The 19,291-nt window shown below is 48.8% G+C and overlaps 1 protein-coding gene across 7 annotated transcripts in view; it reads left to right on the top strand.

Annotated features, from left to right (window-relative positions):
* The window catches only part of gpatch8 (G patch domain containing 8), a 59,080-nt gene extending 39,848 nt beyond the window's left edge, over positions 1 to 19,232 (top strand). For 4 of the 7 annotated variants that reach the window (XM_064321614.1, XM_064321617.1, XM_064321616.1 and 1 more), the window contains 5 exons: positions 4,684 to 4,751; positions 5,677 to 5,763; positions 8,517 to 8,660; positions 12,919 to 13,049; positions 13,528 to 19,232. In XM_064321614.1, the coding sequence (XP_064177684.1) occupies positions 4,684 to 4,751; positions 5,677 to 5,763; positions 8,517 to 8,660; positions 12,919 to 13,049; positions 13,528 to 17,257 (4,160 nt within the window). In that variant the 3' untranslated portion in view covers positions 17,258 to 19,232. The other 3 variants (XM_064321618.1, XM_064321621.1, XM_064321620.1) reach the window with 3 other exon arrangements.
* Positions 19,233 to 19,291: the final 59 nt, after the last annotated feature.

The following is a 19,291-nucleotide window of genomic DNA, read 5'->3' as shown; positions in this document are numbered from 1 at the left end:
GAGTACTCCTTTGTAGTAAAACTACCCACAATCCATACCTCGGTGTTTCGCAATGAATGGAAGATTTGCTTACTATTATTGCCATTAATTTCTATGAGCATCAAGAGCTAATGCTAGCTCCTGACCAGTCTCTGCTAAAGTCTCTGGTTCACATTAAGGTCAACACTGTTTGGATATTGGATTTTTGTATGCGTGCACCTCAACTTTAATGGCTCACAGGCATTGAGGCATTGAGACAGGGAGATTAAAGAATTACATTTTTTATTTAACATTACTGGCCGTTGGGGGAGAGTGTGATGTAATGCTGAAGGGTTGTATTGAGGACTGTTTTACACAGGGACTGTGTGCTGCGTTTTAGCCTGCATGTGTCAGTCTCCCTTAAAACCAGTAAAACCCATGCTTTTCCTTTCGATTGGGTGTGCCCAAACAGTAGCCCTCTTAACAGTGGGGTTGTAGTGCGTTTTTCCCTCCGTGTCCCATGTGACCAGTTGTCTGATTGAATGTGGAAATGGAAATAAGCTGAAGTATGAACTCTGCTCTATTGCCTCATTTACTTTAGCGTGGGTGGGCGGGGGTCAGTGATGGTGGTGTGATGGTGGGATTGAAAACCCACCACTGGGGAAGTGCGAAGGCTGCCTGACCCCACCGGCTTCCAGTGGAGTTCGGGCAGGAGGGGCGCGAGGGGCAGCCATATCCCGGCCCAGATTAGTATGGGGGGGCGGGCTCCTGCTCTCCCCACCTTCTCTGTGTACCTTTTTGTTCATTTTTAACCAATTGGTGTGTCTGTTTGTCAGTGGTATGATCCTGCCCATGTTGTGCTGATGGTAAACTTAGTGGTAATTTTTATTTCTCCCTGATTTCATTGTTTTCTCGTTATTGTTCTTCTGTCATCAGTGCTCTAGTACAGCAGGCTTTAATTCTCTCTGTTGTAGCCCTCATTCTGCTGCTTGACCTTGATTATATCCTTTAGTCACTTTTTTATTTACGTATTTATTTATTTATTTTTAGTCTAGCTTTTATTTTATTTCGGTGGATGTTTTGTCTGAGCCTTTCATTGGAATGGATAATGTGAGAAGGGTTGTCGCTGTGTGTGGCTTTCAAACCGTAGAAATCATTGGGACATATTGTGTCGTGCCGGGTCTGCTCTGTGGCGCTTTCGGCCACGTTGAGGGAGGGAGCTGTGGCAGGCGGTAGTGCACATACGGTGTGAATATGTACGGGTACCCAGAGAACTGCACAGAGGGCTTCACCTGACCGTGACCTCTGACCCCCACAACAAACAGTCAGCCAGAAGACTGAGAGTCGAGTCAACTTTATTTATAAAGCACGTTTAAAAACAACTGACGTTGACCAAAGTGCTGTATAGCTACAATAAATAAAAACCGGTCCAAGGGATAACAAAACATCGCTCGAAGACAATACTGCACACCGGCCGAGGAGGATTAGAGGTCAGAAGTTCGGCTTTTGACTGTGACCCCTCTTTCTCGCCTCGTGCCCAATAGCCTCGACTGAAGTAGTGTGGCATAAACAGGTCACTCGGAGGTCAGTCTGCTCATCTTCAGTCAGACAAACTCTTATCCCTGATTATACAGTTATTACTGGCATATCTCTGGAAACAACCGGAAGGGTGGAGGTGCTTTAGTTCAATTAAAGCTGCCATTTGTTGAGTCCAGTGTTATGCATGAGTTGAAATATCCAAAACAGGATTAGGCTTTTAATTGCCCGTTCCTTTTAAAATAAATCGTTTAATGTTGATTTTAGTTTAAGCTGGCCAGAAATCTGAAGGCATCTACCTTCTGATGGTATAGTCCAACTTTTTGGAAAAAACTATCTTTGCCATAGTTAGACTGTAATACTGATATCAATTTTCATCCCTGTGTATCCAGTACAAAAATATTAAACAACATCTACGGGCTGCATGGTGCAACTGTGCTACCCTAATGAATGGCTGCAGCTTTGCTAAGTGGTGGAAATGCTAAGTGGAAATAGACCTTCCAGCATTTCCTAAAGCTCAGTTATTTACATTTGTATCTTGTGCATTTATATCAAGTAAAAATAACAACGGAAAATTAGAACTTGGTTGTTTAAGAGGCAGATAAATTTAGAACTAAAAATGACAAATAAGTATTTATCCAACCACTGCGTTCAGTATTTAATAGCTGTGCAGCGCCACTTGAAGCGTGACTTTGGGCTTGCCAGGTATGCAGTACTGTTGGCTGCAACGCATACCTGTAGTGCAAGTTTACAGTCAGTGACGCGCATACCTGCCAACCCTGAACGCTTTTATTTCCACCACGTCATTTAGCAGACCGACCGTTGCTTCTGCCTGCAGCCATTCACAGAGGTAGCATAGTTAGCATGCAGCACTTGGATGTCGTCTCGTGTTTTTTATACAGGATGAACGGGTGGACATGGTATCAATCTTAATGTCAAACTATGGGTAAGATGGCCAAAAAGTGAATTTAGCAAACAATGTGGACTATTCCATTAAGTAGGTATGGATGAGTACATTTGTGTGCCTTACCCCCTATAGGGACACCTGGCTTGCAGACAGCGCTGCAGGGGTCAAAGTTCTCCCGGTCCCTTCTACAAAACAAGCAGCTGTTATACCACTGGGCTCCAAATACTCTATGCATTTAAACGGACACACAGAGTAGCAGAATATCAAAGTGGAGAGATGGGAGGGAAAATATCCAATCTGACTGCCATTGATTTGACATTTGCCTTCTTTTTAAACTTTTAAAATGTGCACTGTGGGACCTGAGGATGTCTTCCCACCTTCTGTATTATTGAGTGTAGGCTCATTTGTAGTACCCTGTTTACAGAGGCCTCTTTAAGTAGGCCCCTATCTGTGAAGTGGCCGAATCCTCACCCTGCCCCTACATAATGTCAATTTATTGTCTCTGTTCATTTCTGTCTCTTGGTAGTAATTCCTGCTTTCTCAACTACTTACTGCTCAAGGGTATAACCTGGTAATTTAATATTTTTTATATACTTAAATATATATATATATTTTTAAAAGTGAATCAAACCAAACGACCGGGCTCTTCTGATTGTGTGTCAGTTGGCGGCAACAGCACCGGCATTGTTCAGATCATTTGCTACATGCCATTTGTTCAAGGCTCCTCTGTCTGTCTACTTACTTTCCCCAAACTCTCAGGTAAGGGCCTCCCCCAACCTTTTCTTCCACTGTCACCATGGCAATCGTTAGCCCCGTGACATCAAAATTGCCGCTGTAGCTAAGTGCTTGTCTACTTCCTCCTTGCTTTGTTTTGCCGGTTGAGTGGTTTGAACCATACAGTTTTATTTTTTCTTCTCTTTTGTATCATTTTTTTTGTTTCCCTTGGAAGTGATTATCTCCTCACCTAGCTCTTTTCACAGCTTGTGTCACAATGCAAAAAGAACATCCTCTCATAGTGTAGCAGGGGGATTTAAATAGGGGGGGGAGGATCATTCTCAGGTGCACTGAGTATAGATCCCTATACAGTGCGCCTCGAGCTTTAAATTGATGACTACTCAAGTGCCCGTGTCATCAGTGCTGACCTCACGCGACTCTGCGTTCAGTGAGGCAGGTTCATGTACAAAATGGCGGAAGCACTGGAGTGGGTGCTTTTTCCTGCGACCTTCATTAAGTTTGTCAGAGTGAAGCTCGGGGAGCCCTGGAGCAGATGACAGGTGTAGCCTCGCTAATGCAGGCGATAAATAAAGGCGGAGCGCAGCGAGAGCCCTCGGATGCTCCGCGGTCGAGTCATTAATAATGCATGGCAGACCAGCCGCGCGGCAGCGCCGCCACGACGGTACCCGCTGAGCGGGAGCTGCGTCTCTGCACCACGTCCTCCTCCCCACACCGGCATCGCATTTCAGCACGGCCCGCTTTTTCTGGACGCTCTGCAGTCACTGCGTCAGCGCAGACGTCCAACCGGCCCCCCCTGGGGGGCCAGCAGTCAGTTTTTGAATCCCCTTTGCCCTTGCAGAAGTTCGGTGCCCGGTTTATAATGGGTATTCGGCGCAGTGCAGACTGCAGCGGGGAGTCGCTGGACAGGGTCGAGGTTGAGGACGGCCCCGGGACGCGCGGCGCGGAGCGTCTCCGCCGGGCGGTGGCCGAGCGAGAGACTGCGGCAGATTCATCCGGCTCATCGGCCGTCTGGCGCGCGAAAGTGAACGCTAACTTACCGAGCCCACGGTATTGATCTGTTCAGTTAATAAAAAAAATAATTAAAAAAAAACTAATTTCATTTCATGTCAGGGGTAGATACTATAATGGCATTTCTGCTGTCATTGCTAAAATTGTTCAGGTGTTCAGCACATTGAGCCTCATAGTTCATAACAATACTTGAGTTGTTGTTTTTGTTATTATTATTATTGTATACTTACTGCAGGTCGTCTTATTTGCTCAGAGATTACATAGCCATCTGGCTTGACCATGAACGTCCTGAATCCCTCCCCCCTCATGTATAGAAACTGGCACAATGACGATGTGTGCATGAGCTCTAGTCCCAGCGCAAAGCATTGAGTTAGAGTGGGTGACCAGTGGCCGTGAGCTGTGAGCAACGGTCGGTGTTCGGTTCACTGTGGCCGTTTGGTCTCTGCACTTAAAGGCAGGATCTCTGACCCCGACTCACTCGGCCAAAGCAGGCACCCGTGTGCTCACCTCCGTCTTTGTCCCTCTCTCTCTCCCCGCAGGCCGGACAGACCCTGTGCCCATCATCCTCAAATATGATGTCATGGGAATGGGACGCATGGAGATGGAGGTAAAGTGCAATTCCTCTTATTCTGTGGTTTAAGCTGAGGGGCTACAAGGCTGATTGTGTGTCATGGCAGAGTGAAAGACCAGGGCATGGCAGGAGGCGTTTTACGTGGGCGATCCAGAATGTCATGTGCAGATGCATTTGTTGAAGATTGCTTGTAGAAATGGTGGGGCGGTGCATCTTTATTGGACTCTACAGCATATTGGCCTCTATTTGCCTCTTTGGGACAGCATCTGTATTTGTCCTTGTGAGTATGTGTGCACATAAGTGAGCCTGTTTGTGTTTGTCCTTGTGAGGGCATCTGCACGTATGTGAGCCTGTTTGAGTTTGTCCTTGTGAGTATATGTGCGCATAAGTGAGCCTGTTTGTGTTGGTCCTTGTGAGGACTTCTGCACACAAGTGAGCCTGTTTGTGTTTGTGTTTGTCCTTGTGTGTATATGTGCACATAAGTGAACCTGTTTGTGTTGGTCCTTGTGAGGACTTGTGCACATGAATGAGCTTGTTGGTGTTTGTCCTTGTGAGGACTTGTGCACGTATGTGAGCCTGTTTGTGTTTGTCCTTGTGAGGACTTGTGCACGTATGTGAGCCTGTTTGTGTTTGTCCTTGTGGACTTCTGGATGTATGTGAGCCTGTTTGTCTTTGTCCTTGTGAGTATATGTGCATATAAGTGAGCCTGTTTGTCTTTGTCCTTGTGAGTATCTGTGCATATAAGTGAGCCTGTTTGTCTTTGTGAGTTTGTGTGCACTGATGTGAGCCTGATTTTGTCTGGATTTGTGCTGGAGTAGGTTTGCACTTTAGTAAGTTGGAACATTTTGACATTTTTGTGTGTATCTGTGCAAGCGCGTGAGATGATGTCAGGTGTGTGTGTGAGCGAGAGGGTGGGAGGGGGAGAGCTCTGACAGCTGGGTGTGTGTTATGCTCTTGGCAGTTGGACTATGCAGAGGATGCCACTGAGAAGCGCAGAGTGCTGGAGGTTGAGAAGGAGGACACGGAGGAGCTGCGGCAGAAGTACAAGGTAGGCCTCCCTCTGTTTCTCTCTGCCATCGCCACGCCCTCCGCGTCTGTCTCCGGTCCTGTTCTCACACGCAGTTCTTTACTTCTCTTACTTTCAGTGCCGCCTGTAATCTGATTTGGTAGATTGGATGATTAAGCAGCTGCTCAGCTGCGGTTATTCACACGTTTGCCTTCTGAGGTGCAAAATGAGTGCTTGCTCTACCGTTTGTCATCCTTCAGGCCTGTGTAACTGCGACATTCTAGAAAGCTCTTTACAGGAACTCTCTGCAATCACACTGAAGTGCCATTTATAGGGCTGTACTTTTGGGGGCCTGTTCATTAAGGATGCAGCCAGCAACTGCGTGTGGACCGGTGCACTGGCACAATGCTGCACATTCCCCTAGCAGCCAAAAGGCTGTTCTGAAACTCTAAAGGTAGATGTGCAGTTTGCAGAGGCTTGGAGATTTGAAGCCTAACGGTAGGATGCAAGGACTTTTATGAGGGGAAATGGTGACGTAAGTGCCATAGCAGGCATGTGAATAACTCCAGGGCCAAGACGTTGTCATATGACTGGAAAACGAGCAGAGTTTGGCAGGCCTGTTTTCTCCAGACCAGGGCACTGTGTTCATGACCGGAAAGAGAATTTGAAGTGAACTTCAGAAGAACTTTAGAATCTGAAGTCCAGTCAGAATAAAATGAGTCTATGACCTAGAACATCAATGAGGCTGAGCAAAGGGAGTTCAGTAGAAAGACAGGTGAAAGGAAAGATGTGCTAGAGAGAGCTTGGGGGGGGCGGGGGCAGGCTGAAAGGGTGAAGGCAAGGGGAGTGATTGATGGTGAGGCTGAAAGGTGGTGCTCAGATCTGTAATGATGATGTAACAGCAACAGCCTGTCTCCACTCAAAACTTCTGATGCTTCTGTTGCCTGTAACTTCCATTTGAGGACAACGGAAAACAGTGGATATTTAAAGGGGAATTGCACTTTCAAACACATATGGGCTTATTTTGTTTATATTGTCCTTCTAAGGAATGTGTCGACCTTCATTCTTCGATTTGTTATTTTGTTTTAAATGTCTAACGTTAGAAACAAGGACCTATTTGTTTTTTAGCGCAAGTTCACATGGTAGTATGGTTTCCGATGTTTTCTTCTTCTTCGAAGAAAAGCGTAGTGTTCAAGTCGCGCAATGATATGCTGCCTAGGTCTACTTCCTGAATTTGTAAAAGTAAGCTACAAAACATCGTAAAATATTAACAAAACAAAATAACTAATCGAAAAATGAAGGTCGACACATTCATTAGAAGAAAATTAGAAATAAAGCCCATATGGGTTTTAAAGTATAATTCCCCTTTAAATTGGCTGCTTAGGCATTGTATTTTAAAGTGGCACCGAAATCGAGAGCCAGATTTGAATATCTCTAAGGGTGGCTGCAGAGTTTATATTAACTTCAGATAATTCCCTTTGCTTCTCCTCCAGTCTTCTGCTGATGGAGCCGCATATGTTTTATTATTATTTTTTATTCTGGCCACAGCTTTGGTCTTTCTCCACTTTTAATTGGAATGTTGTGTTTTGCAGTTTTGTTCGCCCGCTCAATTTCCTCTATTTCCCTACCGTGTTTGTCCACACTGCTTTGCTGTGGCATTAAAATAGTTTCCCAAAGAGGTTTTGGCTACTGCTAGTATACACATGGTTGACTAGTGTGATTTTTTTGCGTACAAATCTAGGGACAATATCAATATCTTGTCTGTTGAAGCTCAGCCATGCTTATTTTATTTGGCCTGACAGAAATGGCACCAGAAATGGATACCAACACCTGTTTTTTGAATATCACTAAAAAGACTTTCACCTCCGTATTTGTCAAACCTAGGATATAATAATAAAAATAAAATGAAAACGATTGTAATGTAATGGGGAGGGTCTGCTGCAGCAATGCATCACCAGAGATACAGTTAGCCCAGTCAGTCACGATCACAGACAAAGGACCTAATCGCGTACTAACTGATGCTCCAAGCAGTGATGTCATCTCCCGCAGAAGATGTTCGTGCACTTAGTGACGTTCGTGAACGTTACACAAAGACTTGCTGTCACAAGCTCTCACAGTTTTTCATTTGGGCGCAGTTGTTTTGTTGAATTGCAGATGTGGGGCCCAAAACAGACCCGGTCCGACCGGCCGAATACAAACGATGCCACAGATCAGTCATTTTCTCCCCAAGCTGGGAGCGCGTCGGGTTCTTCACGTACTGTTCAGATGGCAGCGTGAGCACAGTGTGTCCCCGCTGTCACACTGGGGGATTTTCCATCACGGTAACTCAGCGAATGACGCCACATCCCATCCGGTTAATTGAACTCTGTGGCACTCGGCCACCGTTTGAAGTGAATTGTGTCAGTCTCTATACCGTGATGGTCGCTCCAGTCGACTTGCACAGAGTGGGGTAGGAGGAGAGCGGTCTGTGGAGGATCCCGGTGCATGATAATGGTGTTTGCCTCCTTGTTTCTGCACGGGTCTTTTTAGTAGTGCGCTGAATTAGAATGTAGTTGGATGAGGGGCGGAAATTTCACAAAACACGTCATTGAACACCCCAAGAAGACTGAGCATCGGTCATCCAGCTGCCTGATAAAGAATTTAAGTTGCCCTGCAAATTGTGTAATATGTCTCCCACACTTAACAGGACAATACTCAGAGAATGCTATTTTAAGTTTTCATAAATTTTATATGAGGTTTTAAGTTTAATCTAAAGTGCAAGTTCTGTGTGTGTGTGTGTGTGTCTGTGTGTGTAGGATTATGCCGAGAAAGAGAAGGCCATCGCCAAAGCTCTGGAGGACTTGAGGGCCAACTTCTACTGCGAGCTGTGCGACAAACAGTACCAGAAGCACCAGGAGTTTGACAATCACATCAACTCCTATGACCACGCTCACAAGCAGGTAGGCCACTCGCCCTGCTGGCCCTCGCCACGCAGAAGGCCCCATGGTTACTGATCGTGCTTGCTAATAACATGGCCTCCTGCTTCCCCCCCCCCCCACTGAACTTCATCTCCAGACTTAATGTCCTAAAGCTGTCTCTGAACATATCACACATTCACAGTACACATTTACCTTAAATAGACCATTTTTTAAAAAGTTTTTACAAAAGAGAAACGTTGACTCAGAAATGTTTTCATTGGACACAAACATGTCTGGTCTTCTAGCAAATAATGCAAAACTTTCCGTTAGCTATTTTGATCAGTGAGGTGATTCCGACTGGTCCATGCAGCTTATAAACCTTATAAGCTTATATTTGCCAAGTGCACTTGTAACCATAAGATGACTGTAGTTTCATGTATGACCTTTTTTTGTACTGATGAACTTTTAAATAAACCAGGGGTTTTCAACTGGCTTTGATCCAGGGACCCCCACCCAGGCTCAAAGGCATCCTGGGGATCTATATCCAAGTTAAAAGGGGTTATATATGGGGAAAAAAGGTTTTTTATAAAGATAGAGGGGCTTTTGAAAACCTAGGAAATAAACTATGAAGCATAAGTTGAAACTTCTAATGAGGAGAAGCCTCATTTATCTCTGATGAACCAGTAAAAATGTACATTATTATAATACAAGTATATATTTAGCATGTACATCAGAAACATAATTTTGACTCGTCTCCTTTTTAGTTCATCTATACTATATTTTACAACTAGCTTTGCACCCAACAAATCTTAAGCACACTAGTTAGACTGTAGTAAAAAAAATAAAAAGGCAGTGATTTCACACAAAATGAAACCAAACTGAAAGGACATTCCATTTGCTGTACAAACACCCACATGAAAAAGGTGTGGCTTTGATCTGAATATGTGGGGACCCTTTTAAGCATAAAAATGTTTTGGAAACCATCTGAAAACTAGGTCATCTGCACTGAGCAATAACTCTCCTGAATACATCATTTCCTCTCTGTGGACATTGCTAAAACACGGGATTCTAGGGTTTCCCAAAACAAATTCTGTGAGGGTAGAAGGTGTCAGTTTTCCTATATTTCTAAAACATTTTCAGATCGAGTACAGCTCCTTGGTTAGTTTTTATTATGCAGTACTGTGTCCTAATCACAGTTAAAATTAACTTGATTAAACAAATTACACGCAAAAATGGTTGCTTTTTAATTTCTTATCAGAACAAATTGATACAACATGCATTTTCTTTGTTGAGTATGTGAATCTTTAAATTCAGTAATGGATGGCACCCCTTTAGCAGCAGTGACTTCAGACTTTCTGTAACTCGATCAGTCCGCACGTCATCATGGAGGTATTCCTCCATGTCGAACTGCTCTAGGTGGTATTTGTGGGTTATCTTGCATGACCTGCTTGCTTAAGGTTCTTCCACGTTATTTCAATTGGGTTAAGATCTGGACTTTGATTTTGGTCAGTCGGATGCTGGATTTGTCATTCAAGGTCACTATAGGCAGAATCAGGCAGCATAATTGCATCCAGTCATTTAAAAAATACTAATAATAATTATGCGCAGTGTTAATATATTACAGTGGCGTCCGATAATATTCAAGAAGAGCTGGTGTGGGTGAAGATTTTAATTTTAGACCTTGATTATACTTATCAAGGTCTTGAGTGAAGACCATGGTTAGCTGATTAGTTGAATGGGGTTTCATAGTTCTGGGCAAAACCCGATGCCTGCACCCTCACCAGCCCTATTTGGATAAGACTGGACCCACTCGATATATTATGTGATACACTTTTCAATGGGACCTAGTTTCTCGCTCAAAGCCTCTAGGATACAAACATACAGAAACTGCCACTGCACACAGCTTTAATTGATCTGGAATGAAATTTTTCTAGACATGTTAACCCTCTTCGCTGACCTGTTTCTCTTTGCTTTGTGTTAACTCTGAGAATGATTGCCAGTAGTTAGAAGCAGAGTGAGCGATGCCAATTTCATGAGCACTTAGATATAATCATGTTTGTATGTTTCTTTCTCAGTCATTTACCAGTGTCTAATGCATTAACTATAATATGCTATATTAGTTAATGTGTTACACAGTGTATATTGCTGGAGTTGCACCTGAGTGTGTCTGACCTCTGCTGGTTGGCTCTTTGTTTTGCATTTGGCTTTTCCCTCACACCTTTAAAAAACACACACACACACACACACTTCTGCTTAATGAGTTGCATGAGATATTACCAAATCTGCAGAATACATTGGACCACTTTAGATCATACCCAGCTCTGTGATATGTGAATTTATAAATTATTCATATGTGTGTGCTCAGCACAATTGTTCATGTAATTCTTTCTGTTGTAAGTAAAACACTGATAGAATGTGGCCTACAGCAATGAGGTTTACAGATTTGTTAGAAATGTGAAATACGAATGCATGCATGCTGATTACTGGGTCTGCTTCTCCCAGTTATGTCTATGAGAAAATGGTCTTCATGGATCTTTGTACCCAAGAACCAGTACTAACTCTTCAGAATGACAAAGAAAGGTGAACACTGTGCCATACTGTTAATTTGCATTTAGCATTTTATATTTTTTTTCTAGATGTTTACCACACTTGCATAAGGTGAGCATTGTATTCATCCTTTCCATTCACGGTCATAGTTCATTAGAACTCACATACAGCTTCACCCAGTTCAGCCAACACCTTGATTTTCCACTCCTCAGAATACAAAGGCACAGTGCACATTATGATGTCACACCCCACACAGGTGTGAAAACGAGGTCCATCCAGAAGTGCTGGAGAACGTAGCAGTAGCGTAGCTGATCATTTTGGCGTCCTCTTCACCACGCTCTCCCTGCCCCACCCATTCAGTCCTGTGCTGAATCCTCATTGGTAGAGACTGCTTGCCATGTAATGCTTGATCCCCACCCCTTCCCTTATTCTTTGAAAAAGGAAGAGTACTTATTTCAGGAGTTGTTACATCTTTCTGTTTATTTCTCCTTTTTTCGTTTTTTGTTCTGCAATTGTTTAACATTTTTCAGCCGATGTATTGCCAGCAAACCCCTCTGTATAAGTGGGCATCCAGACTTCCCGCGTGAGTCTCTCTACTCGCTGTCCTACTGGCTGCTGCCCCCTCAGCTCCACATCATGTTGTGAGCGAGTGTCCCTTCTTTCTCCCTCCTCCTCCTCTTCTTTCACTCCTCTTGTCATGGTGTATCTCTCACTCCCAAGGCAATGTCCTGTCTGTAGCGGGTCAGTATCTTAAACCATGTTAAACCAAGCCCTTTGCGTTATCGGTCCGTGTCTGTCGATCTATGCTGTTTCAAAACCGCTTCAAAACACTTAAGTGGACTTCATGATCAAGAGGTATCTAACATAGAAGCAGGCTTGAAAATTACCAAATTGGTTCAGTGACCCTCTGGAAGACAGGATACTGCTTTGTTTTCTCTTTATTTTCTTCCTTCTTTCAGGTGTTTCCTTTGTTGTTGGCACAGGCTAACCTTATAGCTGCCCCGTCTCTCCATTACTAATCCCCCTTACAGCCCCCCCTCCCCTCACTCCTGCCCTGCAGTCCGCAGTAGAGTGCACACATGGTAACAGTGAGTGCAGTAGTCGTAATGTGGCTGTTTCCTCATAACACGCTGCTTGTCCATGGCTATTTATCGCTACCCAACGATACGCACGCGCGCACACACATAGACACCAGTGGACAAACCCGATAACCCTCTTCTCCGAAAGCGCCGAAGCAAAGAGGGTGCGGGCGCAGCGGGGACGCAGGTAAGGCCCTGCGTCCGAACCCTCTTTGGTGGTGCGATGGTAAAAGCGCAGTGGCTTCGGGGGCCCAGGAGGGGGTGCTGTGGGGTTCGGTGCTTGTGCTGACAGACTTGTCCTTTCTTGTTGATAATCATCACACCGCCTTCCCGCTATCGGACCAGCTTAAATTACCGCATTTTGAAGAGGAATGGGAGCCCACATTACTATTTCAGCCAATTGTCTACGAGAATCGCAATCAGCCTCGTTCCCATCTGATTTTTGGTGTACACGTGCTGTGCTGTGTCATCGCCGTTTTAGTATGGAGAGGTTTTCGGCAGATTTCAGTAGCCTGTCTGGGCAGTCTTCTGGCAGTTGTTGCCTCGGTAACTTACCGGATAGGACTGCTTGCTTTGAGAATAGTCTGAGGCTGTTTTGTTTGTTTTCTCTCCCCCCCCCGCCTAATCCCTGCGGCAACCGCCCGCCCCCTCGCCTGCCCCGTGCTGCGTTGCAGAGGCTGAAGGAGCTGAAGCAGCGAGAGTTCGCGAGGAACGTGTCATCCCGCTCGCGCAGGGATGAGAGGAAGCAGGAGAAGATGCTGCGGCGGCTGCACGAGCTGGCGGAGCAGAGGAAGCAGCAGGACTGGTGAGGAAACAGTGCGCTCTGCAGGCCAAAGGGGGTTCCTGTAACACAGGGGCACCCACAGAACTTCAGATGCTACATACAAACATACGGCTTTGTGACCACTATAGTTGTAGTCCTGATATCAGTGTTTTGGTAGTCCATTAGTTTTCAGAGTGGTAATTTGTGCATGCGTGCTGAAATTTACATGTTGTCATGTAGCTTCTTGTGTGCTTTAGAGCCTCGATAACTGGTCTTGCAAGCACCTACCACCTGATATAATTTTTCAGACAAATCAACGACCCTTGAAACCACATAGTTTGATGCCAAAAATATGGGCATCCGTCTTTAAACATAAATGGCAAGAAGTGAGCACTTTCAAATGGAATCAGACAAGAGATGTTCTTAATTCTGTTTTTTGAGTTTGTGTTTAAGAGTTTTAAAAAAAAAACTGTCCTGACAGCTGTGTGAAAGGCGTGTTGTTCCTGAACTTGTTTTGCAGTGCACTTGGTAGCGGCCCCATGTTTAAGCCCACCACTGTGGCAGTTGACGGGGAGAGCAACGAGGAGGGCGCCCAAAACCCAGAGGGAGTGCCCGTCTCAGACTGCGTGGCAGAGGGGTCTCCGCAGGAGGACAACGCCCTGTCCAACGCTCCATCGTCACCTAAGCAATCGTCAGCAGTCGGCTCCGCTGTAACCCGGAACAGCTCCTCCCCCTCCCCCACCGTTTCCCTCATGCCCAAGGTCAGCGTGTCCTTCTCCTTGGCCAAGAAGGCTCCGGTCAAGCTGGAGACGGCAGCCGCTGTGTTTGCCGATCATGGCGAGGAGGCCCAGGCAGAGGAGGGCCAAGAAGAAGAGGAGGCGGCGGCGGCCACGGGGACCCCCAGAGCAGCCAGCACAGAGAACCCCGTCGAGGAGGAGCCGCAGCCGCCTGACGAGGGCAGCTCTCTGGCCTCCACGCTCTCTAAGCTGAAGATGATGATGAAGAAGGATGAAGGCTTCTCTGGGCAGGAGCCTCAGTACTATCACTACATGCCCCCAGCCCACTGCCGGGTCAAGCCCAAATTCCAGTTCCTTGTTTTCATGAAGGCGTCGAACCAGAGCAGCGACAACGAGGGCGAAGGGACGGCTGTGGCTACCACGGCCGACCCAGCAGGCAAGAAGGCCGACGCCGGGGAGGCCAAGACTGAGAAGGAGCCCGATAAGGCTGATGGAACGGAAGCCGTGGAGCCCGCGACCTCCTCGGCTGGAGTGAAGACGGAGCCAGCGGCCGAGCAACCCCCCGCTGCGCCGCCCGCGGCTACTTCAGAAGACTGCAGCCGGAAGGCCGGGGAGCCCCACACAGGCCCCCGCCTCCCTGCTAGCCCCTTCTTCCCTGTACTGAGTAAAGACGAAAGCACCACGCTTCAGTGGCCCACTGAGCTGCTGGAGTTCACGCAAGCTCAGCCCTCGCTCTCCTACAGCTGCAATCCCCTTTACTTCGACTTCAAGCTCTCCCGAAACAGAGGGGCCCGTGCTGGGAGGGCTCCCCGCCCCGCGGATCCCAACGCCAAACCGGCCAAGTCCGAAGGGGCTGGTCCGGAAGGGGTCAAGCAAGAGCTCGCCCAAGGGGCGAGTGAGGCGGAGGTTCCGGGGCCCAGCGCAGACAGCAAAGAGAACCCCACAGTGAAGGATGGGAGCACCGAGGGAAAGGATGAGGAGAAGACCCCACAGAAAAGCAGCAGCAAGAAAAAGAAGAAGAAGAAGAAAAAGAAGCATAAGAAGTCCGGCAAGCACTCGAAGAGGAAGGAGAAAGAGGCAGCTGAGGGAGAGGCAGAGACCGAGGCCCCGGGAGAAAAATCAAAGAAGAAGAAAAAGCACAAGCGAAAGAAAAGTAAGACCCAAGCACCCGACGACAAGGGAGGAGAGGAGGAGGACGATTCGGGAGCAGGGGCTGGGGCTTCAGGAGCTGCGGATGGGTCTGCTTCAGGGAAGAGGAAGCGGCAGAAGGATGAACCCCAAAAGCCAGAGTCGAAGGAGAGGGAAGGAGGAGGAGGAGGAGGGAAAGGCCCCCCGAAATCCGGCTCGGCGGAAGGACACTGCAGTGCCAAGCGGCACAAGCCTGACCCCAGCGCCACAGCATCCAGCACCGCTGCCTCCACCTCCGCCCAGAAACGCTCGAGCAGTGGGAGCGGGCGGGGCAGCAGGCAGGCCAGCAGCGAGAGCGAGGACGGGGGCTCCTCCCACCGCTCCCACCGAAACTCCACGCCCCGGCAGCAGCACAGGCACTACAGCGAGGAGGAGGACTCTGAGCGCTCCCGCAGCCGGTCCTCCCGTCGCCAGGGGCGCGGCCCCTCCTCGCACAGCCAGTCCTACTCCAGCAGCTCGGAGCGCTCCTCGGCGGGCAGCAGCCGCTACAGCCGCCGCAGCCGCAGCTACTCCGACAGCTACAGTGACTACAGCGACAGCGGGCGCCGCCGCTCGAAGCACTCCTCCGGCTCGGACTACGGCCGGCGCAGCGGGAGCCGTCGCCACGGCGGCCGCCGCCGTCGCTACACCTCCTCCTCCTCGGAGGCGGACTCCAGTCGGTCGCGGAGCCGCGGGCGGCGGAGCAGGCGTCGGCGTCACCGGCGCAGCAGCTCCCGCAGCTCCAGCAGCAGCGGCACGCCGCGCTCCTGGAGGCGCAGCAGCTACAGCCGCAGCCACAGCTCGGCCAGCCGCTCCTCCAGCTCCGCCAAGGGCTCCTCCGCCCGCCGCCGCGCCGGCTCGGGCCACCGCCGCGACTTCAGCCGCTCCCGCATCTACCGCTCCCAGTCGCCCCGCTCCTCCTCCCGCGGCCCCGCCCGCAAGGACCCGTCCCGCAACAGCAACTCCTCGTCCTCCCTGCACAGGGGCGGCGGGCCGGGGAAGGCCGCTTCGGGGGGCGCGGGGGAGCGGAACTCCCTGACCGCCAGGCAACTGCTGGAGAAGGTGCAGTCCCGCAAGGGTCCGGACGAGGCCGCGCCGGGAGCCAAGCCGGGCATCAAGCTGAAGGACCCCCCGCAGGGATACTTCGGGCCCAAGCTGCCCCCTACCTTGGGGAACAAAGCGATGCTGCCCCTGTTTGGGAAGCATCCGATGGGCAAGAAGTCCCCGCTGCTCTCCCTGCGGAGGCCGGAGGAGGTGGAAAAGGAGGCCGCGGGAAAGGGCGCGGAGTCCGGGGCCGAGGTGATCCTCGTGGAGCCCATCCGGGAGTTCCCGCCCCCGCCGCCCCCTCCCCAGCCGCCGCAGCAGCAGATTGAGGATGCCGCGCAGAAGGCGGTGGTGGCGGCGGCGGCGGCGCAGAACGCGGTGCAGCTCCCCGCCCCGGAGACGCAGGCGCTGCCGGAGCCACGGCTGTTCGAGCGGGACCCCGGCATGCTGGTGCAACCGTACCCCGCCGAGCCCGGGCAAGAGGTACCCAACCCCGTGCTGGAGTCCCTCCTGCCCGACATGCAGCACCACGTGCCCCAGCAGCACCCCATGCACCCCTACCCCGGGTACCCGCACCCGGGCTTGGAGGAGGAGGACATGGGCATGGAGGAGGACGACGACTCCTCCCTGGCTCCCCTGGAGAGCCAGCCCATCACCTTCACCCCGGAGGAGATGGAGAAGTACAGCAAGCTTCAGCAGGCCGCCCAGCAGCACATCCAGCAGCAGCTGCTGGCCAAGCAGGTCAAGAGCTTCCCGTCCGCGGCGGCCGCAGCCGCGGCGGCGCTCCCCGCCAACCTCGCTCCGGCACCGCCCCCTCCCACCCTGCAGCAAATCCACATCCAGCAGCCGACCGCCTCCCCTTCCGCCACCTCCATCACCACCGTGCAGCACGCCCTCCTGCAGCACCACGCCGCCACCGCGGCCGCCATCGGCATCCACCCCCACGCGCAGCACCCGCACGCTCACCAGCTGGCCCAGGTGCACCACATCCCCCAGCACCACCTCACCCCCATCTCCCTTTCGCCGCTGGGCCACTCGCTGGGCCACTCCCTGGGCCACTCGCTCATTCCCGCTCACCACACCGCCTTCCTCTCTGGACAGCCCATCCACATCATCCCTGCCTCCGCCCTCCACCACACCCCGCTGGCCCTGCACCACGTCCCGCACGCTGCCCTCTACCCCACTCTCTTTGCGCCCCGGCCCAATGCCGCCGCTGCCGCCGCCGCTCTGCACTTGCACCCCCTGCTGCACCCCATTTTCTCGGGACAGGACCTCCAGCACCCCCCCAACCACGGCTCCTGAGGCCAGCCAGCATCTGGGGGGTGTCTCAGGGAGAGCTTGCTGGCCTCCTGCGGCATGAGCCACATTCGCCCCTGTCTCCTCCCACTCTGAAAACATCCAACCAGAGCTGCAGGGGCCACTGTCTACCCAGAAGGCAGTGCAGCAGACATGCCCAGTGTCTGAAGTAGTCAGGCTTCAGTCCAGAGAAATCACAGATGGGATGTTTGAGGGAGCTGCAGAGTTGAGATGGCAGTGTTGTGAACATCAAGTGGGGAGTGGTCAGCTGCTGTGGCTGTAATTTTGTCCAAAATGGGTTCTTTGCTGACCCCTGAAAAGAGTGAGAATCCTCCTTTAGGCACTTTCCAAATTCTGGGACAGGGCCTGAAATCTGGATCTCAGAAACGTTTGCAGTATCAAGGGAGGCCAGGAAAACCTGTGGGATTTTTTTTTTTTCTACTGTCGTTAATACTATAAACGGTATTGTTTGATCTCTTTCCTATAGCCAAAGAGATGCAGTGGTTGAAGCCATAAATTGAGTCTGTGTTCACTTCACAAAGTAGGAGTGGCTGGGACTTTGAAAGATCAACCTCTGTCCAAAAGTATGGAAATATTTGCGAGGCGTAAATAGTCTGCCTTTGTTACTGACATCTACCTTAATTTTGGCGCAGCTCAATTCTGTTATACAAGCCTGGTCAACTTCATTTGGTCCATTTTGTAATTTATCAACAAGAAAAGGACATTTCCAGATATGGTACAAGATTTAAATGAAGTGATGCATATTATGTACTCTGCGTCTTCAAAATTCTAATGACATGAATTGATAACATAAGCTATGAATAATGATTAGCCCAGGGTGTGTGTAAATTCTTTAGACATGAATGAGCATGGACACACCCCATTAATGTTGATTCACCAACAGGGGCTCATTCAGTCACATTCAAAAGCAAAGCATTTTATTTGTAAATGTTACCGTACAGCTTGGCAAACTTGTTCTTCCTTTCCTGAACATACACAGAAACCCTCATGTCTTTGTCCAGTTTATTGAACTGCAGAATAAAGAATGGTCAAAGGTTATGCTCCTAGTCTTCATGGAGTATTTCAAGGAATTGCACTGAAATTTGCATTTAGATGCTGCTGTTGTAGCATGTAACCATTATGATTGTAATATACTGCAATAATTTTATTTCATAATTTTATTTTCCAGACCACTCTTTGAATGGAGGTCACATCTGTTCTACACTGTAATCTCGCTCACTGTAAATAGGGTTGCTGTAGTTTGACTGGCTTGTACAGTTTAAGGGTTTGTAGTTCCTGGAAATATACAAAGGTGCAGTGGGATGAGATTAAAACACTGAACACAAGCAAATGCTAAGCATGTATATTTTATCAAAACCCATGTATTTTTAGAATTTACCCTGAATTGTACAAAAAATACCTTTTTCATATGTATTCTGTAAATGACAGTGGTGGTTTTTTTTTTTTGTTTTTAAACAAGATTGGTGCGTTGGTGAATAGTGTGCTGTGATCTACAAGTCTGTTGTTGTTGCCCCAGGCAACTATAACTGACAGCTGAGCTTATCCAAAGGATTGTGCCTTCAGTGATGTACCCAATTCAAACCTGTACTGAGACCAGAGTCTGAGAGAAAACGGCATAAGCATCCAGAGAACCAAATTCAGATTCCACCCCAGTCCGAGATGATCATGAGCTCTTATCACACGTGGACTTAGGAGCAGGAAAATGCTGCACTGTAAGCAGACTCCAGCTCCGATGCCAGGGCAGAAAGATTCACCAGACTTGTGGTTCTTTGCGGGGCAAATGTTTTGCTTCTTTGGACCAGCACCAAATCGGACCTTCCATGCACTCAAGGCTTCTAAGTTCCCTGATTAAATATGTACAGTTGCCCAGAATACCATGAGAACAGTGGTAGACTATAACAACATCCTGTTTTATTGAACATGTCAAAAAATTCTTTATAATAAAGATTTATGGAATCTTGGGATTTGTCTAGTGGCTTTGTAAGGTTCCACGTTCAGTAAATTCGCACAACATGCACA

The sequence above is a fragment of the Anguilla rostrata genome, chromosome 2, assembly GCF_018555375.3.
Source record: "Anguilla rostrata isolate EN2019 chromosome 2, ASM1855537v3, whole genome shotgun sequence".
Classification (NCBI taxonomy): domain Eukaryota; kingdom Metazoa; phylum Chordata; class Actinopteri; order Anguilliformes; family Anguillidae; genus Anguilla; species Anguilla rostrata.
This window is presented reverse-complemented; position numbering and strand designations above follow the sequence as displayed.